This window comes from Rhagoletis zephyria, unplaced genomic scaffold (assembly GCF_001687245.7).
Source record: "Rhagoletis zephyria isolate East Lansing unplaced genomic scaffold, Rhagoletis_zephyria_1.1 Rzeph_scaffold_00092, whole genome shotgun sequence".
Lineage (NCBI taxonomy): Eukaryota > Metazoa > Arthropoda > Insecta > Diptera > Tephritidae > Rhagoletis > Rhagoletis zephyria.
The window spans coordinates 78,825-103,946 of NW_016157176.1; the positions used below are offsets into that span (position 1 = coordinate 78,825).

A 25,122-nucleotide genomic window follows, 5' to 3' on the forward strand; every position below is an offset into this window, starting at 1 on the left:
GATCAAGCCAAAGATAACAAAATTTTAAAGGTTTAAGGGATTTGGGTAAGAACACGTAAAGGCGGCATTGAATTAGGGGGACACTACTGAATCGATAACAGCCGCACGAGGTTGCCCCCAGCCGGGGTGTACTCTCTCCCCTTTTATGTACTATGGTTGTAGAAGAACTTTTTCATACTGAACAGCCAAGAGTACGCGAATGATCTGGTAAACTGAGTAACCGAGCTGCATGAAGAAACCATCAGCAACCGGGTGCAACAAGCCTAGGTATAACTCAAAAATCGTGGGAAGATAACAGACTAACTAATAATCCTACGATAACTACTATTGTACCGTTCAATCGAAGGAAAATTNCGAGCTGCATGAAGAAACCATCAGCAACCGGGTGCAACAAGCCTAGGTATCACTCAAAAATCGTGGGAAGATAACAGACTAACTAATAATCCTACGATAACTACTATTGTACCGTTCAATCGAAGGAAAATTATGTGTGTTTTGAACTGAGAAGTAAAGTTCCTTCTGCAAAAATTTAACCACTCTTTAAAGATTTTTTATTGCTGCACCCATTGCACTTTCTGGGGTTTTTGGCGGTCCTATAAAATGTAGTGGCTATGAAAAAATGGTTAAATAAACAATTGGGTATTATTACTGGGAATCTCCTAAAGAGAAACAGAGTCTTCCGATCGAAAAATATTGATTTTTAGGAATTCTATACCATTTCTACGAAAAGTTGTTTTTTTTTTCCATACGAAATACATGGAAAACTTTGAGCGCTTTCAGCGACCTCTAAATACTTTTTGATTTTAAAATAACATTAACATAAGGTTATACTTTTTTCGTTATAGTACGATGCTGGGGTGTAAGAGCATAAAAATTCAGACTTTAGTTTTCACATGCATTTTTAGACCACCCTAACGTACATCCATATGCCTAACCTTGTTCTGTGTAGTGAACTACTCGTACCTAAACAGAGATTAAAACAGTTTGCAAAAACCTTCAGGCTTAAGAAAACCGGCGATCAAGAACCTCATTCGGATAGCTGAAGGTACTTAAGGCAGTATAGAGTTTTGAATGAGAAGCATTTTTTCAGTGTATCAATTTTAACATTTCTTGGTTTCATTTTATATTTGTCTAGTTTATATTATTTAAAATATGTAAATTAAACTAGCTATAGATTTATACAAAATTTACAATCGATTTCGTAACTTTTTAGTTTTTAGTATAAATATGTATTTCTTGATCTTACATCATATTGCTTCCAACATCGTCCAGAAGAAATCGTGGAAATATGTTATCTACGCTATCACTACATACTACACCACCCATACTTGACTCCAGCTGTGGTGAATACAACCTCATGTTTTGCAATTTCTGTGTTGGTGAATTGCAATCATCACTGCAGGGGGCCAACGGCGGCGGTGCTACCGCAGAACGCATACTAGAAGGTGACAAGTGTTTACCTTGATTTCCAATACCCATTTTATTACAAGACTCCACGACTATATCATCGATAGCTTTGGTGAGTAGCGCCTCATCGACGTTGCCATTGCAATCGCTAACAGCGGTAATGGCTGCAATCTCGGCGCTGGCTGGCGAATTCTGTGCATCACCCGTATGTACTCTAGTATTTTCCAAAAATTCTTTGATGAAGCTTTCCGATATATCATCAGTGGTGTGATCATGTGCTTGCTTATTCAAACTCTGTCCTGTTTCACCTTCTAACGGTACAGCATCAACCTCGTCTGACAGACATGTCGGAGGTTGGCACTTGTGTGTTCGCTGGGAGACCTTATAGCGAAAGCTCTTCTGACACACATCACATTTGTAGGGCATAATGCCAGTATGTATGCGTGTATGAACCAAGAAGGAGACACGTTGTCGAAAACATTTTCCTGGAGAAGATGAAAGTTTTGGGGAAAATTAGGTTGTGTCTTACAAATTTATAATGCAATATTTACTTAAAAACATACCACACACTTCGCACTTAAACGGCTTTTCTCCACTATGTATTCGTTCGTGATTGTGTAGAGTCGAAAGCTCCTTGAAAGCTCGTCCACAAGTTGAACAGACATGTGGCTTTTCATTACTGTGATATAGCAGGTGTTTGTGATAAGATTGCTGAAAGGTGAAAGTGCGCGCACAAATCTCACAAGTGTAGGGCATCTCACCTGAAAGTATGTACAGAGAAATTCGTATTAATGTTGAATGCATAAAAGTGTTTTTTGTGCTGCCTACAGCGTCGTTCATATACTGGTAAGATGAGCATTGGCCAACGTTTTCTTTGATGGGAAACATTTAATGCCTTAGTTGATTATATTTTAGACTTAACATTACTGTGGAACCACAAATAGCCAAGCTTTGTGCTTTTCAGTTTAGGTAATAGGCTAATTATGACCCAACTCGTTGCATTGCCCACTGAAATAGATTATTGTGCTCCAGGTTACTCTGCCAAAATGAAATTTACTACTCGTCCTCCCGATAGGAATGAGTCCAAATCAGACGTATATAGTGCAGGGAGTTCCAAAATGGAAGCGTGGGTTAGAGGTAACGCAACTTTTTTTCGCATACATAAATAAAATTGTGTATCTAAGACCAAGCTAATGACTATTTATTGGGTCACATAACTATAAAAGTGCTATACGTTTCCCGGATACATCTACATTTTCACAGACAATCAGGTAGAGAGCATCGCGGGTGTATGTGTAAAAGCCAGCTAGGTGCTTTTTTTTTACCACAGCTACAATAATTTTACTTTTAACAATCATACTCCCAGGGCTCACCTACCCCTGACCTAAATCCTACTCAATGGCATCAAAATATATCTAGTGATAGGGGCAGCTGGAATGATAAAAATATCAAGAAATACTCGGTTCGCGAGTGAGTACAGAGACCAAAGCGCCTTAGCGGCAAACAACAGGATATTTCTTCTCAGAGTTCCGGGTCGCAAAGACCTTGAACTTACCAAAGAGGCAGACATGCTTTCCAGGACATCATAGGTGCCGAGCTCTTCTTTGCAATAGGACCACACGCCTTCCGAGAAGAGTTTTGGAGATTAGAAAGAACAAGTAGAAACCCACTCTGAAATCAGGAAAAGATATGGCAAGCTTTTTGACTTCCCAAAGAACAAATTCAAAACTAAGTTAAACATGTTATTGCTGATTAAGAAGTCATTTGAATAAAACTCCATATCTGGCTTAACGATTTATGCCGATCCTCGACCACTACATTTGGCCAAAAAAATATCGAAGTTGTCTTGCAAAAACAAGAAAACGACAAATCTTATATCACAAGTTTTATTGTAGTCCTTGCTGGGCACTTAATATCTACCAAGTCAGAAAACTAGTTGGGTGTCGCCAACACTCGTATATGGTATTTATGTGAAAGCATATTTTAAATTTTTATATGCATTTGCTTGTCTTTCGGTACAATTTTTTCTCAAATTAGGTCATCCTTAGGCGAAACCTTGGATTTTCTCCCTTTCTTAAATTTCTCGTGATAAACAGACAATCTCTTACTTGAATGTGTTTATGATGTCGTTAAAAAATCTGCAGTATTCTCAGACGTTATGAACGCAGCTCTAGGTGTCGCAGTGAGGGCCAGGAAGCTATTCTTGTACTATTCACAAAAAGTTATAAATCAAACCTAAGTTCAGTCACTCTTGCACAGACTGTGCTCAACTGACTACTCCGACGAGGTCAAATATCTTGGTATCAGCCTTGATATGTGGTAGAGTTGTAACTGTCACATAAAACAAACTTTTAGTAAAGCCACTCGAGACATGTAAAAAACTTATACCTCTGTAGTTTGGTGCGCAAAATCTTTCCAAAGAACTGTGGTTTACAGTTTAAATGAACTACAAAGGTGGAAAGCCAACCTCTCGGTCACAGTATCCATTTATAACAACGATCATCAGACAGATTTTTAGGAAAAATCCCGGCGGCTATTAAGATGCGTTTTTTCTGATTCTATTCTAAAAGAAATTTCCTAAATTAATGGTTTTTAGTGAATAGGCAAGTCAAGCTTGAAAGAAAAAAACAGATGTGGGTATCTATGGTCCGGCCCTAAACTTGCTATTGCAATGGTTCATAATTTTTCAAGCCGAGGTGCTAGCAATCTCGTGACATCGAAACCAGTGAGCCTAACGGCTATGAACTTTATAAAAAAATCATAATTTAACCCCTAAAAATTTATTTCTATATTTCCGAACAAATTTAACCATTTTTCCGGATCATATTATAAACGTTATTTTCAAATTTAATCTTTTAGATCATAAATGATTTGAATTTATCATAAAAACGCAGTCTCCAATATATGTAACGGTTAAATACACTGAGTTACAGCAAAAATGTTCAATGGATGCCACTATCCAATTTCTATATAGAATTGCTCGCTGATTCCGAAAATCTAGTTGATTTTTTATTCTAATTATAAGTTTTCGAGATATTTTCAATTTACCGTTATTCAGCTTAAAACAAAAATTGGTTCAATTTAATCACGCATAACTTACGAACCAATTTAACAATCTTAATATGAAATAAGGCTAATAAAATTTTCCATAAACCACATATACATCACTTTCCGATAGGACTTATAGTTTTTGACAGATCAATTAATCATTCCAGTTTTTTTTATTTTTTAATGGAAAAATTAAAAAAATCAAAGTTAAACTGAAGAAAAATTGAAAAAATAACAGGTTCTGTGCCAAATTTTTGCATCTGTGCTTAAGCCTGTTCTGTTGCAAAAAAAATCAAGTTACTACTGAAGAAAATCGATGGATAAATAAAGAAATAATAGTGGTCAAATGAAAATACGCAAAGATTTTTTGTATGAAAAACAAGCAGGAAATAAAGTTGCTCATACGCCACGTACACCTGAAAAACGCGTGGTTCAAAATACAAATATTCCGACGAATTGATAACCTTCTACTTCGGTTAAACAAGTAATTTTTAAGCAAAGAACAAAACGACTTCAATTGTCATATACAAATTTAAGATTATTATTAATTTCTTTATGATATAATGATCGGATTTAAACGAAATTAGTATGGCACCACCTGTGAGGTAATACCTTTACTTTAAAAAAAAAGAAAACAAGAAAAAAGAATTATAGAAATCGGTTAACGTTGTCCAAAGTTATGCGGTTACAGACATAAAAAAAATATTCTGACGAATTGATAGCCTTTCTTTTTTGTGAAGTCGGTTAAAAAATAACAATTTTTCAATGATTTAAAAACTCTTGACATTTAACAGTTATGTCCAGCGTTAGCCAAGCAAAACTAATGTGGTTTGATTTGTCGACAGCCAATCTCTTAGGTACAAGGAAATCATCTAATAGGACAATTTTAGCATTCATTAGAGAAGCTTAAATTATCTTTGGCTTTAACGGTAATGAGAAGGAGTCGATGTTGATTAATAGATTTCGTATTGTTTTGGTCGTATCGACTTGGTATGCCTCTTTTGTGCTTAGCAAATTTACCTTTCATTGAATATAAACGGGTAGATATATAACAAGTACCTTAATCCATTTGGAGACGACCAATTTTTTATTTCTCTTGCCTCCTATATCAAAATATGGGATTTCAGAAAAAGTGGACTTAGCAACTTTTCACTCTAAACTAGCCACATGTAAGTTTGTTTTTGTACTTCAACAAAACAGAGCAACAATTAGTTTCTACCGACACTGTTGAACAACAAATCTGTTATACTGGTATCCTAGTAACGGCACTCCAAAAAGCTCGAAATAAAACCAAAACATACACAAGTAGAAGAGTAACGGAAATTATATTTTTTATTTACACCATGGACGTTTTAACAGAAAACTTACTTTGGGAAGACAAAGAAATTAAATTCGACACACCAAATATGTAAGTGCATACTGATTGCATGTTTAAATAACTGACTAATTGATATATCTCGTAACACTTTAGACAAAACCATCTGCGTAATGGTGAAAATGTTTTGGATACCATTTACCACATCGAGGATACGAAAGGCAATCCTGGAGATACTGGACGACTCTTAGCAACCAACTTGCGTATTATTTGGTATTCCCTATCGCATAAAAAATATAATTTGTGTAAGAGGAAAATAGAGTACTTAGCAAAAGTAGATATTTCTCTAATATAATCCTTAAACACTTTTAATTGATTTTTCTCATATTTAAGCTATCGGCTATGCTCGCTTTGTCAACACCAACACACGCTCAGTGGTCCCCAAAGTGGGTGGCCCTACCCAAGCGCTCTACATACTGGCAACCGGCAGTAATACGCGTTTTGAATTTCTCTTCACTGATGTCTCTGGCGATACGGCACGCAGGAATACGCCAATTTTCCAAAGCGTTTTCGAAATATATCAGTATGTACATACATATATACATTCATATGTACTACATATTTAACTCAATTTGAAATGGTACGCTTTCTTTATTTGGTGCATTTTCGCTTCAGATTATATCAACGCACATACCTGTACAGAGACCTGAAATTACGTGGCGCCATTGTACTATCGGGACAACTGATAATTATGCCAGACGAATTGGTCTATAATAATGTTAACGGTGTTTGGAATTTGTCTAGCGATCAAGGCAATTTGGGTTCATTTGTGGTGACCAATATACGTTTGGTGTGGTTTGCCGATGCCAATGATACTTTCAATATTAGTTTACCCTATCTACAAATTGCAAACGTAAGTATCCATTAGTATTAATAGGTGCAATCCCGTATTCCTCGGACTCGGACTAGTCAAAAAATAAAAATTCGCTCAGAGCGAAAGAGTAACATTGAAAAGTATGGGATCGCTTTCTAGTAAAAAATGGTAACTGCTGTCAACTTCAACATAACCTCCAAATTTTGGTTGTAAATTTTTGCTTATTTTGAATGTAAACACACTCAGCTCACACATGTAAATAACCAAAAATACTTTCCAATTCATTAGAATCCACTTAAACAAGTAATTAAATACTTTTCAACATGAATTAGCAGAGTGCACTTTTCTTTTGTTTACAATTTGGTTGCCAAAAACACTACAGCTGATCGTTTGACACATTTACCAGAATTTACCAGCAAAAAATTCTCGGACTAAAACTGGTAACTTCTGACAGAGAGAGAATCGTATTTACTCTCTTTTTTGTCCTCTCAATAGTCAGAGAACCGAGTACGGGATCGATTTCCAGTAAAATCTGACTGATTCTGACTATGTCTGACTAGTCCGGACTCGTACGGCATCGCAACTAATATGTATGTACGTAAATATGTATAATAGCGGTACCTTTCTTCTTTCTTTCTTTCTTCGCCTAACGGCTTCTTATGTCAAATGGCTACTGTTGATTGGTTGGGGCGACCAATAAAAAATCGTTAGTATTAAAAAATGGTTAAATAAGCAATTGGGTATTACTATTGAACGTCTCCTGAAGAGAACGTGAGTTGTCCGATCGAAAAGTATTGATTTTCAAGAATTCTATATATACAATTTCTATGAAAAGTGGATTTTCCATATAAAATGTGTATATGGAAAAGTTTCAGCACTTTGAGCGACCTCTAAAAATTTTTTGATTTCAAAATAAAAAAAAAATCGGTATACTTTTTACGATATAGAACAATCCTAGGGTGTGGGAACATTAAAATTCGGACTTTACACTTTTTGGACCGCCCTAATGTACATATGTATGTCGATGGCCCGCTATGGTGTAGTGGTAAGCAGTGCGCGCTTCCACTCCGCAACGCCTGGGTTCAAGCCCTGGTCAAAGCAACATCACAAAAAATATAGGAAAAGGGTTTTTCTTAACAGCGGTCGTCCCTCGGCAGGAATGGCAAACCTCCGAGTGTATTTCTGCCATGAAAAACAGCTTCTCATAAAAATACAATCGCCGTTCGGAGTCGGCGTAAAACTGTAGGTCCCTCCGCTTTGTGTGACAACATCAAGGCGCACGTCACAAATTGGAGGAGAAGCTCGGCCAAACACTAACATATGTGTAAGCACCAATCTATTATTATTATTATTATTATTATTATTATTATGTCGTTGGCCCGAACTACTTTATCTCATCTGGTCGTTGGAATTTCTGAGAAATCGCCTATTGACGTTTTGTTTGGCCCACCGCAATTTTTCTTATAACTATTTATTCAAAATTCTTGGTAGCCTCTCTGATAAGTCGCGACTATCTATTTCTATATTAAAATTTCGTAAATTCGATAACCGTAAATTCATAACTTTTGTAATAGGGTAGTGAAGTTATAAGTTTTAGATCGATTTTTGATGTGTAAACATCTTAGCTCTCAGTGTGGCAAAAATTTGGGTTAACCCAGCATAAAATGTTTATCTGCTTTATGTGTAACCCATCAGAAAATCTGTAATTATTCTTGTGTGGAAATGAACATTTCTCTAATTCAGGGCTAGCGACGACTAGGTTAGGACCATGTCGGGACTAGTTCGAGATGATTTTTATACGCTTTCGGTACAGTTTCGGGACTAATTCCCAACTATTTGAGGACCATTTTAAGCCTAGATGTGGACCATTTCGAGACTGGTTAAGGACTATTTCGAGACTAGTTCAGGACAATTTTGGGTCTACATAGGTTAGGATTATTTTGTGTCCATTTTGGGGCTAGTTTGGGACCATTTTAGGAGAGATACTGAAGCACTTCGGGATCGGGTTAAGACTTTTTCGAGATTCTTTTGGCACAAGTTCCCGACTTTCTCGACCAAAACCTTGGGTCTGTTTAGGACTATTTCAGGAGCATTTCGGGACTAATTCGGAATAATTTTTAGACCGTTTCAGGACTATTTCGGGTAAGGGATCATGATAAAACCGTTTTAAGACTTGACCGAAACCCTTTCGGGACCAGTTCACGACTTTTTCAGAACAACTTCAATACTAATTCGTTCCTAATTCTTCATTGAATAGAGAGCAGTAATTCTCGTGTATTCTTCACTATCCCCAACATGTTACATTTTCTAATCCAGCAGATTATTTTAAATTCTCAGTTTATAAGACAATCTGTCACTTTATGAAGTAAAACATTTATGGGAGCATTAGAGTGCAACTTAGAACAGATGGCAAAAGAAGTTGGTTTAGTGACAAACTGGGACAAGACAAAGACTTGCCGTTGTAGTAGTTGTCCAGGCCTATGCAGATCATGTGGCCTAGCTCATTACGGGGCATTCTCTGACAGTTGTTTGCCGGAAATCGCAACGAACACTGAATATGATTGACATTTTGTGTAGTGAGCATGGGCTGTTTGCTAACCCAACCAAGACTAGCGTTGTGCTCTTCACTAGAACCAACCTTAGGATGGTTCAACTCCCACCACAATTTAAGTCAAGTATCTAGGAGTAATTCTGGATTTCAAACTTCCATGGAAGCCACATGTTGAGCATAAGACCTCAAAAGCTTTGTCGCAAAGAAAGTAGTTGGTGACTACATTTCCTCAACGCGATTCGCTTTTTCTTTCTAACTTGTTGCCTGATGACATCATCAAGAGCATCCCTCACATTCTATATATTTCCCTTCCCGATAGCTGTTTTTATGTTTTCCAATTTAGCTCCTCACGTTATTCTCCTATTTACATATGTATGCACATACACATGTTTATCTTCTTCTATTTACAGATACGCATTCGTGAGTCGAAGTATGGGCCCGCGCTAGTTATACAAACAGCCGAAACTGGAGGTGGCTATGTGCTCGGCTTTCGCATAGACCCGGTTGAACGGCTGAATGAAATCTACAAGGAACTCATATCACTGCATGCCATTTATTCGGAGAATCCCAACTTTGGCGTACGTTATGACTCAGCGGATGCACAAAAACGATTAGCTAGCATGAAAGAGGCCGAGGAATTCAAGCCCGATGAGTTTCTGGAGATCGATGAACGTCAAGAGCGCGAGGTCAACACTAAACTTAATACCTATTTGGCAGAAGGTACTGCAGTAACCGGCACTGAGGCACCAACACGGGAACCGGTCTATTGCAAAGAGTTGGGATTCGCAATGGAGCGTATACGTGACGGCTACAAGTTACAGGATTTATGGGATGTATTGCCGCGGGTAGAAGGAGAGTAAGAATACATAAGTAAATGTTTTGAGGATACACGTAGTATTTCTAAAAAAATAAAATATGTACTGAAAGCTTTGAAGCAGCATAACTTTTTTACCATTTTTTGCTCACCCGTATGCAGACGCTTATGCTTTTTCAAGAAGTATTTTGTGGTGAAGGTTTTCGCGCATTCATTACACTTCCACATTTTGGAGCTTTCCGCTGCAGTTTTACCCTGGGGCTCCGCAGTTGCGCCGCCACCAGCAATCGCCGTGGTCACCGCGTCTATGCCGGCCGCGGCTGCCGGGTTTGTATTAATGACTAACAGCACATTTGAATTTAGCGGCGCGCCCTCTACAGCATGCACAAATTCACCGTTACTATTCAAATTCAACAAACTGCCCATTGCATTAGCCGCTACCGATGGCGCGGGTAACAAAGTCAGTGCACCGAACGTAAAGCCATTGGACACTTGCGGCGCGACCTGTGGCGAGTTTGCGGTCAATGTTATTTGATGTTGTGGTTGCAATGACTGCTGTGCGGTTAGTACTGGTGGTTGCGGCAATATTTGCTCGTCGCTAATATCCGTTTTCAATGACGTGGACTGCGGCACATTGAGTGGACCAACTTTGCTGGCAGTTGTCCCAACCTTGGACTCCTTGTGTCGTATGCGATCGCATATGCTTAGTTTGGGACTGTTGCCTGAGTAGGGCAAGCACATTAGGTGTACGACTTTCAAATGCACGCGTAGAGAACCCTTCATTTTGAAGGTCTTCGAACAAAGATGACATTTAAAATCGGGTTCGGTGGAAGTGACGGCATTGGCTGAGTGATCGTTGCTGGTGTGGCTCACATTCTGATGAACAAGACGAAAGTGCATGTTGCGCAGCTCCTCATCACGAAAGGTAAACTCACAAATATCACACGTGGAGAGGGTGGCCGCCGATTCCTTTTCAGATTTATCATTTGTGCCATCAACCGCTTGCTGACTAAACACAGTACTGACATTTACATTTTCCACTCTTTGTGAGGCAACTTCGACAACTTGTCGCGATTTTTTAGTTTTCTTTTCCTTATTAGAACGCTTCATTGGTGCAGATGATGAGCTGGTTGCATCTTGCGTTTCTAATTTCATCTCTGACTTCACCGCTGCCTTTTTCGTCATTTCAGTTTCCACTGGTCTTCTGGTATCTGTCGCCACTGCTGCCGCCTCTGTTGCTGCACTCATCATTACGCTTGTATGGCTAAATAGATGAATGGTCAACTTGTCCAAACCCAAAAAGAGTTCATGGCAAATGGGACAGGCCAGTGGCCCATTGGCCGCTTTAATTAAGCTGATACGCAACGCGTCGATATTCGGAAAATTTGTCTGCGCACAAAGTGGACACTTCAATGCGGCCAGTGAACACATTTTCGGAAATTTCAAAAACGAGTAGGATGACCTCACTATTGGGCAAAAAAAAACACAAATTAGACAAGATTCAGTGCGAACTGACAGCTCCAAAGTAGCACACCAAACGTATTGTACGCGTGCCACATACTACTAATTTTTTCCCAAACTTGGTAACTGTTTTATAAATTCCAATAAAATCATAAAACTATTTCGTAAATTCTGTAATTACATATTTAACACAAACGACAACGAAAACGACTCGCTCGAGAACACGTCTTTCGTACTCGCACAAGAATTTCTTTTTAAGCTAGCGACCCAACGAAATAGACGCATATTTCAGTTTTCTAAAAATAAATTAAATTTCTGTATTAAAAATGAATGAAAAACAAATTTTTTCTCTCTTTCGGCCTACAAAACGTTCATTTGGCCATTCGCTCGTCCGCCGATCCCACAGCCAGCAGCTGTTGCTGCGGTTGGTTTCGTTGCCGCCGATAGTCCTCATCCAATATTATTTGAACACAGGCACATGTACATACATACATAGAATGACTGCATTTTCCGAACTACGTACATACATATGTATGTACATTATTCGTTGGTTCCAAATACTAGACGTCTATATTGTTTTAGAAACGATTTTTGTTGTATTCAGTTTTGACCTCATTCTTGGTATTTAGCCATCATTTCTTTTCGCCTAAATTTTGTAAACAATTTACTTAATACTCTTTCGATTGTACGAAAATGCATGTAAAGGGAATTTTCGAAATGTTTTTTTAAAGAGCAATAGCCAATCTGTACTTGGCAGTGCGGTGGCTGAATTTGGTGACTGTGTTATGTTGACGGTGATGTTAGAATATTCTTTATACACAAACTGGCTAATACCCGGCGTACTTCGCTACGCCTCGTGAGCAATTTTGCATCAACGTTAAGGAGAACCCGTATTGAAACTCAAGTGGGAAAACCTCTTCAGGAGAAGAATGTTGCCTTTATTAGTATCCATAATTCATCCGGCCATTGTTACCCTAAGTCCTTAAAGATTTTAATAATAAAAGGCTTAAAATATACATACATATGTGTGTATGAATATATTTTATACTTTTTTCATATAAGGAATGTACAGCATAAATTAAATATGTAACAGTATGCTTATAAAATAGAGTTATTTGAATTTTAGTTGTTGTACACTTCAGTAAAAACCATGATAAAAACATAGCAAGGTATAACCGTTCTCTCAATTTGTCGGCCATGATTGCCAACATTTTAAAATCATATAAAAGTGAAAATAAAAAATTGAAATTGTTCGAAATTGTTGTTGCTTGAGATTGAAAATGAAAATGTGTGTGTGAGTTTGTGAGTAAATTTAAAAATTAAATTGTTTGGAAACGTCAAGAATCTTAAAAGTGACTCTCAGCGGTTCTACCTTACTATATTTTTATCATGGTAAAAACAACGTTTCGCGTTTCATTTCCATTTCCTTGAATAAGAAAAGTTTGATTTTCTGATGAACCGATACGTGAAAGTGCCACATATAAGTTGGGTTCCCCAACTTTTCTGGGTTAAAACCTGTAAAACAGTCAAAAGGCAAAAGGCAAAAGAAGCCAGAGAACCGAGTACGGGAACCCTTTCTGGTAAATTCCCGTAAATTCTTGCAACTTCTTGTGAGTTAGGGAACGCAACCATAGTTAGCCATGCGTAAACACTTCGTTACGAAGATCAATGCCGACAACGTTGAATGTTTGCCCTTGGGACTTATTGATGGTAATGGAAAAGCATGTCTCTACTGGAAACTGGGCTCGAATCGTCACATACGATATCGTACTACTCGTCACGTAAAAACACATTTTTCGGATTATGAACGGATGTTACGATTCGAGCCCTGGGCACGTTTAAACGTAAATGGAAAATCCGTTGGGATCATTGGTTTCCTTGGAATCATCGTTATTTCTCCCGTTGTCGGACCGGTCGAAATTTTTGCCTTATAAGATTGGGAAAAAAGTATAATTTGAAGACGCGTACCATTACACAACTCAGGTGGCTTAAGATTGCGTAAAAGAATTATGGGTGTCTCAGCTTCTAGTTTTAGCTCATGTAGAGGCATATCTGCGGGGTTTAGGGAGTTACACAGTTTACACAGAAAGTGTTTAAAATTTGCTCTATTTTTTTTAGTTAACGCATATTAAGAAAGGTTCCTCTCCTAAGGTATGCAAATTTACACCGTGTTAATAAAATTAAACAATGCCTGTTTACTTTTACATACCAAATTTATCGCGTAAAGCAAAATTACACGTAAAATGTACTTAATTTTTATTTTTCCTACTACTTTTTTTTACTACTTTTTGCGTTAAAAACGTTAGCAATTTTATACATTTCATGTGTATATTTTGAACGTCTCAAGTTCAAAAATCCAAATGAACATCATATGCGTATACTTACACAGATTTTGGTTGAAAATAAACACTTTACAGTAGTAGTTTTACATACAGTTTTTAGAGTGTATAAACAAATTATGAAACGAACACTGAAGCAGCACTGACGATAAAAAACGGCACTGTGCCGGACGTGTCTGAACAACTCTATTTGGGACTAAGGCAACGATATTATATTTTTCACTGGCACTGATAGGTACGGCACTGATGTGTGTAGATAAACTTTTATTTTAAAATTCACCTATATAATTGATTTGAGGTCGATAAATAAACGCAGATATGATTACGATTGCAGATTGTCGCGGCAGATCGCGTTGAAAGCATCGTTTCTATTCGCACCGCCGCCACTATTCTCCGATTGCGGGCCATTGCTCTCGCAGCTGTCGTTTGTCTTGACAAATTTGTTTTAGTTTTAGGCATTTTTAAATACTTCGCACTATTATGTTACTTAAAAGATTTTTTTATATATTTAGTAACAGAATTTCACTTTATTTAAGCCAAAAAACTCTGCCTTTAACGCACTTGCTAATTTATCAACTTCGCGAAAAGATGTACTGAATTCCCATAAAGCCCAACAAATAGACATACATACATAAGTATGTGCGTCATTTAGGGGATTCCCTTAAACTCGATATCATTTTGCTAGGTATATCTTTGGCGCAAAAGCGATGATCTTTCGATTTTTATTTCTCTATATGTTAGCAATACACACGCGGTCGCGAACGTACTAATAATGGAAGTCGCTTTTGACTGCAAATTGAAAAATGTAAGAAACTGCGAAATGGAACAGAATATTCTAAAGCGATTAAATTCACAGGTCCACAAAAAAATCGATGAAAAGTTCCTTTGACCAAACCTAGTCTGTTATATGTTTTTAGGGACGCTGAACACGAATCTGAAGTCCGTTTTGCTTCATCACGTCTGGATTTTTTTCTAACATCAAAAACCATCTCGGACTTTACGTGACAGAGAAAATCCGAGGTGTTTTTTGAGGTTAGGAAAAAATCCAGACGTGATGGAGCAAAACGGACTTCAGGTTCGTGTTCAGGTCAAAGGAACCTTTCATCGATATTTTTTAAGGACCTCCTATTACCTAATTTTATGTTTTTTATTTATAAGCTTAAGTACCAGTCGCGAACGTATGATTTTGCCAGCATTTTTTATACCTTTCAAAAAAATGGTTCGATGTTTGTAAGCAAGAAGAAGTAGGAAGATATAGAGCGCCACATAAATGTTTGCCGAAATTATCAGCACTTTTATAACGTATTAATCATTTGTCGCAACCGTCAGAATCGGACTACCATAATTTATAGCTCCCATACGAAGGATTGTTAATTTTAGTTCTCGGTTCTGGTTGACCATTCTGTGGAAATGCTCATATACAATTTTAAAAGAACATTTTCGATACTTATCCGCCCTTGTGCACCACAAATTTTTTTTTCACTTTTACAGAGTTTTATCTTTTATTTGATACCCCTATTGTAATCTTAGATTGTACTAAATTTTTAAAATTATTTATGAAATAATTAGTCTGTTCGACAAGCTGATAATTATTGATAATTATCACAAATTATCAAGTTTTAGCGTTTGCGTACGAAAAAAATTGCAAAATAGGTGAAATCAAAAGCGCAAAGTGACAATTAGGGATGTTCCGGGTATCCGGTAGATATCCGGAATCCAGCTTATCTGGTCGTTTTTCTGTTGTCCGACTATGCGGCCAGATTTCGGGATTTCGAGTATAGAGAGTTCAATTTAAAAATGTAGTTTAGATTTTTCCTTTGTTTTCATAATCAAATTTAATACTATTTACCTAAGTAATTAGTAATTAGAGTTAAAAATTTATATATTTTTCATTATTTCAAGAAGCATTACCGCATTACCGGTCAACAGCCTATTTCCATTTTCAATATAAATGCTTCCCGATGCACTAAACACCCTTTCTGAGTTCACTGGGGAAGGCGGTTCGCAGAGATGCTTCAATGCCAGTGTGAACAAATTTGGGAATACTTTCCGACTATTCTTCCGCCAAATTGAAGGATCTGGGTATAAGAGGTAGCTGTAAATCTTTCTCCATTTCCCTATTGTTAACCAGCTAACCAGAGTCGAAATATCTTTTGGCGACCACGATCCGCGAGCTATTTAAGCTGACAGTTCACACTGCAAAGCCATTAGACCCGACGGAATTTGCATGCCTATGCCAAAAAATTTGGGCCCCGTGGGAGTGGACTATTTAACCTAGCTCCTCAAACTGTCTATGGTCACTCTCATCGTTCCAGACATCTGAAAAATGGGGAGAGTGTTCCCACTGCTAAAGGAGAGTCCTATCGCCCGATAACTCTCCTTTCCCTGGTAGCGAAGACACTAGCGGTCCTTCTACTCTCGCAGTACACAAACCACTTGACCCCAGTGAAGCATCAGCATGGGTTACTGCACAGCACAACAACAGTACTTAACGATATAAACACCCAGATAACTCGTGGCTTTAACCGAAAGCGACCATGGGAGAGAACTATTCTAGTGGCGTTGGACCTATCCAAGGGGCTCGACACCGTCAGCTACTCCGCGCTACTAGAAGATATAGAGGCCTCCTCTCTCCCCCAGGGGCTCAAACGGTGGTCGGCGAATTATCTGAGTGGTCGACCCTCGTCCTTAATGTTTAGAGACAAATCAAGCAAGCCTGTAATAATCTGGCCATAAGTAAGTATCTAAAAAAAAAAATAGAATATAGCAATATTATGAAATTAAGGGCAGCAGTCTACGGGATATGCGATTGGATCTCTACCCGGCACATCCCTAGCGACAATTTATTTTTACCAGCAGCGGTTTGCCAGCAAGGAAAACACCTGGCCAAAGTCATCTGTTCTCAATTCATGGAAAAATCTAATTTATTTTATTGATTTTTACGTTTAAAATAACTTATAAGAACTCCAAATACTTGTCAAGAATGGAAATACTAATTTTCTAACGTTTGCTTTTAATTTAAATTCTTCTTATTTATGCTTCAGTAATGTAAACAACATTTCGATCGGCTGTACCTAAAACTTGGAATTTTTGGCTAATTTTGCGTTCATGTACATTTTTAGATAATTTCCATTTGAGCATGAATCGTTCGTAACTCTCTTGCAAGTTGCTGCTGGATACACTGGTTTACAGCAAAATTGTTCTATGGATGCTACTATCCAATTCCCATAGAGGATTGCTCGCTGATTCCGAAAATCGACAATTTTTTTTTTTCTATAGATAACTTTTCGAGATATTTGCAATTTACCGTGAATTCAGCTTAAAAAATAGTGGTTCACTTAATCACGTAGATCTTACGAACTAATTGAATAATTATTATTATTATTATAATCGTTGCTCATCGCGAGTATACGATGATAGTATATCGTATAAATGTTGTATAGCTTGGGAATCTTGTGTAAAACCGTGATCGGTACGGCAACAATCTTGCAGCATTTTAATCTCCCAATAGCCCCAGAACCGCAAAACACATTCTCCTACTCTTCAGGATAGAACATACGCAGACGTTGCGTCGGAAACACTGAGTCAAAACCTGGCAGAAGGAGTATGAAAGAAATGATTTATGAGTTAAGGATGTAAAAAAACACAACACTGTTATATTAAATCTAAATTGCTTTGGGGCAGCGCACGTACCTTCACGCAATGCCTCAAATTGTTTCTGGACGCCTTCGATGAGGAACCAATATGTCACCAATGAGATATATTGATGTAAATTGTGTATTGTTACCACCTCGACACAGTTCAACGTTAGCATAGCCGGGTAAAACAAAGTCTAAGCCCAAGTCGGCTATGGGACATTGGAAATGGTAAAGGCAGTCCAATTGCAAAAAAGAGCTGCCAAGTGGTGCTGAAGTCGAGTTATTACTAAAAATTGACAAGTGTGAAAAGGTGCCGTTAATGTCAGACTAAATCAACCTGTTGCACCATTGAGTATATCGAACTCTCGTGTGTTACGATTGGCCCAATGGATGTGATTTTCAAATATTATTATGCGTTAAAGCTTCATTCGTAAAAACCAGGGTTGCGTTGTGCAGTGGTAAATCTCATATCACCACCTGTCGAAATACCTTACAGCAATTTAATGAAAATTTATTTTTTTAATTGAATTTAATATAGAACCTGACAGAAAAAAATAATTTTTCTCTTAAATTTCTTTCGCGAAACTGGCTTTTAAGTTATTTTATCTCAGTTTATGTATGTATGTATATTGAATTTCTGTTGAACAAGGATACGCTTTCATTTTGAAATTGCCTCCAACTATAAGATAACTATAGATCCGGATCATTGTTGCCACCAGGGACCTTCTCAGGGACATAACCCTTTTGTTCGGTTATTTAAGGCGGCAAACGACCACCAAACCACAGTCTTAGCCGATGAATGTGCCAGTACAAATCGTAAATGGGGATTGTTGGAGAAACTGTTGGACCAAATGTTTAAATTAAAAATCAAATTTTGGGCGGGACGAAGTTCGCCGGGTCTGCTAGTTAGTTAATAATTTCGATGCAAACACTCTTCCTACTCAGATGTACGTGGCGTATGAGTAATACGCTTTTCTGCTCATATTTCATACAAAAACTCCTTGCGCATTTTCATTTGACCAATCTTTACTTTCTTATTTATCCATCGATTTTCTTCATTGCAAGATTTACCGCAAGTTTTCTTTAAAAATATCCAGTTGGCGTTAAAGGTCATGGACTGAATAATGAAAACTACTGCGGTACTTTTGGTCGTGGTGAATGCTTTACCAAATTATTATTGGCTGCGTTTCTATATACATTCCGGATAATCCCATTTCACAGCTAGAACAAACAGAATGCGATTGAAATATACATACGTTAACATATCATCAGGAACGTTCTAAAGAATAAGTAAACAAAAAAGTTTATTCCAAACGTTCAGAATGAATAAATAAATGCAGCCATTATTATTAATAGTACTTGCAAACATTCTGTAAACAGCCAGACCCATCCGGACGGTCAAGCATTCCTCGAACACCCTTCAAGTGTATATGCACAGTTGTGTTTAAGTTGTTGGACAGAGCGTATGAGTAACCCCGTTAAGTTTTGAGTCACAAAATATAAGGGGAATTCGCTCTTCTGTGTATTCGTTTTTTGTTGTGCGGCCGCTGTGGTGTAGTGGTAAGCAGTGCGCGCTTCCACTCCGCAGCGCCTGGGTTCAAGCCCTGGTCAAAGCAACATCGCAAAAAAATTTAGAAATAAGGTATTTTCTTAACAGCGGTCGCCCTCGGCAGGCAATGGCGAACCTCCGAGTGTATTTCTGCCATGAAAAAACAGCTTCTCATGAAAATACAATCGCCGTTCGTAGTTGACGTAAAACTGTAGGTCCCTCCTCTTTGTGTGACAACATCAAGGCGCACGCCACAAATCGGAGGAGAAGCTCGGCCAAACACTAACATATGTGTAAGCGCCAATCTCTTATATTATTATAAGGGACGTGAACCGGATGAAAAATTTGTTTGGTTCGGTTCAGCGGTTCGAACCGTTTTTGCACTTTTGGGCTGGTTTTTTTTGGTTCAACGCGCAAGGTTAAGGGTCAAGTGTCTGTCAAATGAGATGAGTTGCCTTTACATTTGATATTGTCACATGGTAAACAAACATGATGGGTATTACCATGTTTATCAAAAAGAAAAAAGTGGGTACATTTATCTATTGAAAATTGGTTGAAACGAACCTTTCAATCTTTATAGAAAGTGGTTCGGTTTTCGGTTCGGATCAAACATTTGTGGAAAATTTCGGTTCGGTTAATGGTTCAGTTAATTAATAGAACAGAGCGGTTTTCCGGTTCAAAACCGGCTCACGTCCCTGATTATTATTATTATAATTGTAACTGCATGCGCGTGTGATTTGTTGTTGCTAGCGGTACATCAAATACACATGCAACAACAACCACACGCACGACCGGTTACACTTACGCAGGATTCGGCGAATACAAAGAAGCGCGAATTCCACTATAGTACGTATGTATATGTATGTACATATGTAAGAACGTATACATGTATGTAAGTAAGTTTCTAAATTGTTGCATATTTTAGAGCGTCTGGCAAAAGTAACTGCCAGCTAGAAGTGTCTGCAAATAATTAATTTTGCTTTTAAAATATGAATAGTTAATATTTTTAAAATATACATATGTACATACATACATATGTATGTACATTAAACTGCATCACTCCCCATACAAAAAAAACATCGGTACTGTGTTTCCATTGGAAAAGACTTCCGCCAAAATATTTCCGAAAAATATTAAGCCTTACGTGAGCTGGACCGATTTGAAAATACCTCCAAAAATGGAGTTTTTAATGAATAAAAATTGTTTCGTAAAGATTTTTCTGAAAAAACATTCCCTCAAATGACTAAACGGTTTAAGCTTAAAAAATTTGCATAAAAATATTTTTTAAAAATTAAAAAAAAAATTTCAACGGAATCGTACAGCCTCATCATGTATCTCGAAATGAGCGTTCGTTTCGTCTGCCACACTAATCGTTCGTCACTTGGTACTTTGTAATTCGTTTTCGTCTGTGAACACGAAAACAGCTTATCGTTACGTTGCTTTCGTCTAGTTTGCAATTTTTTAACACGAAAAGGAGACGAAAGAGAGACGATAATCGTTAAAAACAAACGAAAGGTTATAAGTGGTCGTCGATATGGATCGTTCAGCCAAAATAAATACAGTGAAAAATTTATAAATTTCAAACAAAATAAATGCGACCATATACGGTCTGGTTGTTTCGGGAGCTTGCCAACCATAAACGTAGAGATTAAGAAAACAAAACCACACATACACACCACTCATCACATACACACACACCTTAAAAATTTAAATAAAAAGTGCGTTGAAATTCTAAACCACGTCTGTTTCAATTAACAATGTCCTTTTCTCCACAGCCTCAGATGAGCCGGTCGCGACGAAAGCGTGGGCGAATAAGCAGATCCGCGCAGTAGAAAATCCGCGCTGCATATTTGAAAACCATAAGACTTTCCTCACGTGCGAGTGACGGTTGAGACACGACTCCTTTTTTCTCACAGCTTGCTTACCGCAAGGGGGTCGGTATGTTTAGGTCCGCGACCTAAATATATTGCACCACCCTAATACGCGTTTTGTCACTTGATGTATTATGTGTGCTACACATATATTAGTTACGGCTAACTTTCCAGCCGCTAACAATAAGCCCCACGGTAACTTAGTTGAGGGGAAACTTAGCGAAAGTTACTGTGCTTTTCGTTTGTTCGCACTTTTTCACTTCTTAGAAGACAGCAAGGAGATCACGTCAGCTATCACACCACGTTAGGTAAGCCAACGTGTGCCAAACTATTCAAACTCATCGATAATTACAAACAAAACGACCTTTAATTTCATTGCACTAAAACCACTGTGTCTTTTATTTATTCTTATTTTTCGTTACATTAACAATACAGTAATACAGTGTTTGGTTCTGACAGAGCCAAGGGTCGGAAGCGATGGGACGGGATAATGGAAGAACGTAAGCTTATACTTGGTAGCAAAAAACCCAGTAACATAACCAAAAATACGATTTGGTTATTTTTCTTCAGACACGGGCTGACCTCAAAAGCCGCACAAAAAGAAGATTGCGAACTATATTCGTAATATAAATATGGCAGGTGGGGTCCCTTTCGGCATTCACGGCTGACGAAGATCGAAAAAACCATCGACTGCATCACTTCTATGTTGAAGGCCGCAGCACCAAGTTGCGCAGCGCTTGGAATTTCAAGGCTTTAGGCATCACAGGCAGCAGCGTCCACCTCTGATAATTTATCAGCGACTGACATGCCAGCACTATTCGTTGTGCGACCAGCAACGATAGATACGCAATTCAAGAGGCTACCCCTATTCGGTATCATCCCAACGTTCGTTGACGCACTACTCGCCACTCCAGAGCTCACTAATAATAAAAATAAAAAGACCAATAATAAAAATAGTAAATAACATTTGACGGTGATGCCCATTTTCTATAAAGTGTACCAAATAAATTAAAAATAATAAAATTCTAAAGGAAATATATAAAAATACCTTAACATTTCATTTAGCAACGCTGTTCCAGACGAATACAACGTAATCGACGTAAAGTCTACACGAAGGCGATCGTTCGACTTACAAAATTTTAAGCGGAGACGAATTCGCCTGCAGATGAATCGTTCGTTCGAGATACATGATGAGGCTGGTAATAATGAGATTTTTGATGTTGTTTTTCAACTTTTTTCAAAGATTGATACAAGAAAAACTTGAATAACTGAACCTAAATTATTCCGATTCTGACTTATGAGGTATCATTGGAAAGGTATTTTCTCACCCTTTTTATTTATTTGCTAATAAACTCATTCAAAGGATGAAAGAGAAAGGTAGGATGAACGAGCTTCAATCCAAGTTGGATTAAGATGTGTGGGTCTTTGGAAAACAAAATTGGGACGTGAATGAACTTTTTTGCGCACAGAAATAAAAAGAATCGGAAATTGCCTTTCTACTGAGAACACATAAGTCTAAATCAGAGTAGTTTGGTCCAGTTATTCAAGTTTTTCTTACAACAATCTTTATATAAATAAAAAAAAAAAAAAAAAAAAAAAATCCTTTTTTTTTTTTCGTTAAATTTTTTTTTTAAAGTTTTTAAAAATATTTTTAAGCAAATTTTTTAAGCTTAAACCCATATATGCAATACTTCTCTATTGGCAGTACGTTGAAAGTACATCCGCCAACATTAGAGTACAGATACATAATGATAGAACGAGAAAACCAACCAGCCAATGTACCCAAAATGACGTTTGAAAACAATAAAAAATCAGGAGCGGTGCAGTAACCGTAAATATTTTACAAAATTAAAAGCAAAGTTTAAAAGCATGAAAAATAAAAATTGTGCGTAAATGTACTGTTTGTAGAAGCAAACAGGTAAAGAGAATGAAATCGTATTGCATGCGTCGGTATGTTGTACTATTTACTTAAGAATGAGCTGTATCAGGGAAAACGGACAGACGCTACATGCCGGGTAAGGCGCTGGAATGGACGGCACGCATCCTTACAGTATATATTTTAAGTGTGGTTATCTCTTGCTGCTTATTCAAATCCGCCGGTTACCACAAAGTTTGCACCAATCACTTTCAGGGAAAAATTGTTGGTTATTTCTTTTTTTTAAATTTATTTAAACCGCTCCTGGAGTGACTTGACAGTTGTTTGTTTGTAATAGTTCACAAATATACATTTATACTAATACAAGCCAACATTTTTTTGATAGGCTGTCTACCTTTGATTGCGGAATAAAAACACATTGTGAAGATACGTTACTATCAATATAGAAGTATTACATATATGCTTAAACCGTTTAGTCGTCTGAGGGGATTTTTTTCAAAAAGTTTTTTCAGAAACTATTTTTATTCATAAAAACTCTATTTTTGGAGGTATGTATTTTCAAACAGCTCACGGAAATCTTAATATTTTTCCGAACTTATTTTGGTGATGCAGTCTAATGTACATTAAAGTGGTCCAAAAATGTATGTAAAAAAATAAGGTCGCATTTTTAATGCCGCCAGCCACTGGGTTGTTCTATGCTGAAAAAAAGTATACCCCTATTTTTTTTTATTTTCATTTTCATTTCATTTATTATAAAATATAACATTAGCACAATAAGATCCCAATGATCTTTTAACTTATATATATAATATAAAAATTGTTTAAAATTAGTGTCTAGCCGCCAAAATGTAAGAAAACATATACAAAATCATACATTTTTCACAATTTTCTAACACTTCGCTACACCATCGAAAGCAAAATTCTGTTCGACAGAAAATTCGATACTCAACGAAAATTTCGACACGCTTGCATAGCTCATAATACGAATTTCACTTTCGATCTTCGATAGCCAGCGAAGATCGAAAATCGAATGCAGCTCATAATAAGGGCCTTAATTTTGTATTGAAAATCGGTTTATTTACGAGGTTGACGCGGTTACGGGGCATTTACGACTTTCATAAATTAAAAAACAACTTTAAAAGAACTTCTCCAAAACGCTTCCGGATTACATCCTACAAAAGCCCTTCTGGAAGGCCTTCCATGGGTAGCGAAAGAAGAAGCCCTTTAATTTGTGCCACTCCATACAAAAAAGAAGGAATGTAGAGTGCAAGGCCTCTTGACTCTCAGGAAGGCCTTTTGGAAGGGCTTTTAACTCCTGAAATTATCTACTGGGCACAGAATTGTAAATTTTTTATATTGGGATATTGCTACAAAATAAAAAAATTGGGACGACAATTTTTTTTGTAGTCACACGATTGGTATAATTTTGACCAATATTTTTCTTGACTAGGAAAACAAAAAATTTGCATTCACACGATACTATTAGTATCATATTTTGGGCAAATGCCCAATCGTGTGACACTGTCTTGAAATTTCACTAAAATTTAAAAGTGAGGAGTGAGAATTACAAAGCATAGGTGGCATAGACGGTGCGTCTGAATCGCGAGTCATTTGTGTACGTGTTGACTCGCCTTCGACTACCCACAGTTGAATCATTCGGAGTCATGCCGGGAGCCATGTTGGTGTAACTAACACATATTTATTTTCACAAACACATCCAAACCGACTCACGAGTCAGACGCACCGTGTAAGTCGCCTGTTGTTTATTCACGACTGTTATAATCCGAAATATGCATTTTTACGCGACGAGTTGCTCGTTGACGACTGTTACGATTCGAGCCCAGTTCTTTGACTGTGGGCTTCAGTAATCTATGTTTTGAAGGTTGATTCCGCGGTAGTTGGCACATATGGCCGGGGTCACCTTTCTTATGGATTGGGCAGAGCACACTCAAATTTCAATCGGCGAGTGTGCGCTCGTCCGACCATATTCTGCATAAGAGTTAATGCATCCACCTTATCAGCTTCTTTCTGCTGCACAGTATAAGATTTGGCCCATCTGGCTGCATTTATGTCTTTATGTAATTCGAAAACTAATCAAGATAGATTATTGAAAACTGTCACGCCGACCTCTCATATGACGGTAATTTTCTAAAATGCAAAAGATGAGATATTTCACTAACTATGTACAAAAGCTAAAATGGCCAAAACTGATATTTAGAAACGCCTACAAACAAGGAGTTACATACATATACATTTACTTAAAAGCTCTTTCTTACCAACTTTTTTCTTAAAAATTAGGGGCGTGTCGTATCGAAAAGTTTCGACTCGACTATTGTAAACCGGAAAAACTGGCAACACTGGTCAATTTTCGTCGTTTAC

At 37.5% G+C, this 25,122-nt stretch overlaps 3 protein-coding genes across 9 annotated transcripts in view; 1 reads left to right on the forward strand and 2 right to left on the reverse strand.

Annotated features, from left to right (window-relative positions):
* BBS5 (Bardet-Biedl syndrome 5 protein) overlaps positions 1-10,129 on the forward strand; it is a 19,828-nt gene extending 9,699 nt beyond the window's left edge. For 4 of the 5 annotated variants that reach the window (XM_017631167.1, XM_017631174.1, XM_017631182.1 and 1 more), the window contains 6 exons: positions 5,583-5,624; positions 5,716-5,863; positions 5,927-6,075; positions 6,164-6,353; positions 6,446-6,683; positions 9,606-10,129. In XM_017631167.1, the coding sequence (XP_017486656.1) occupies positions 5,583-5,624; positions 5,716-5,863; positions 5,927-6,075; positions 6,164-6,353; positions 6,446-6,683; positions 9,606-10,055 (1,217 nt within the window). In that variant the 3' untranslated portion in view covers positions 10,056-10,129. The remainder of the gene's footprint in view (positions 1-5,582; positions 5,625-5,715; positions 5,864-5,926; positions 6,076-6,163; positions 6,354-6,445; positions 6,684-9,605) is intronic. The other variant, XM_017631199.1, reaches the window with a different exon arrangement.
* LOC108375128 (zinc finger protein 91) lies at positions 1,191-12,444 on the reverse strand. The gene is made up of 3 exons (XM_017631222.1): positions 10,162-12,444; positions 1,971-2,168; positions 1,191-1,892 (listed from the first exon to the last, which is right to left on the reverse strand). Exons 1-3 carry the CDS (start codon positions 11,438-11,440, stop codon positions 1,243-1,245), a joined length of 2,127 nt encoding a protein of 708 aa, XP_017486711.1. The 5' UTR covers positions 11,441-12,444; the 3' UTR covers positions 1,191-1,242.
* Positions 12,445-17,192: 4,748 nt separating this feature from the next.
* Positions 17,193-25,122, reverse strand: part of ctrip (E3 ubiquitin-protein ligase ctrip) — a 65,266-nt gene continuing 57,336 nt past the window's right edge. Inside the window, exons 12-13 of one of the 3 annotated variants that reach the window (XM_017631131.1) lie at positions 17,503-17,596; positions 17,324-17,401 (exon numbers count right to left, since the gene is read on the reverse strand). In XM_017631131.1, the coding sequence (XP_017486620.1) occupies positions 17,346-17,401; positions 17,503-17,596 (150 nt within the window). In that variant the 3' untranslated portion in view covers positions 17,324-17,345. The other 2 variants (XM_017631124.1, XM_017631121.1) reach the window with 2 other exon arrangements.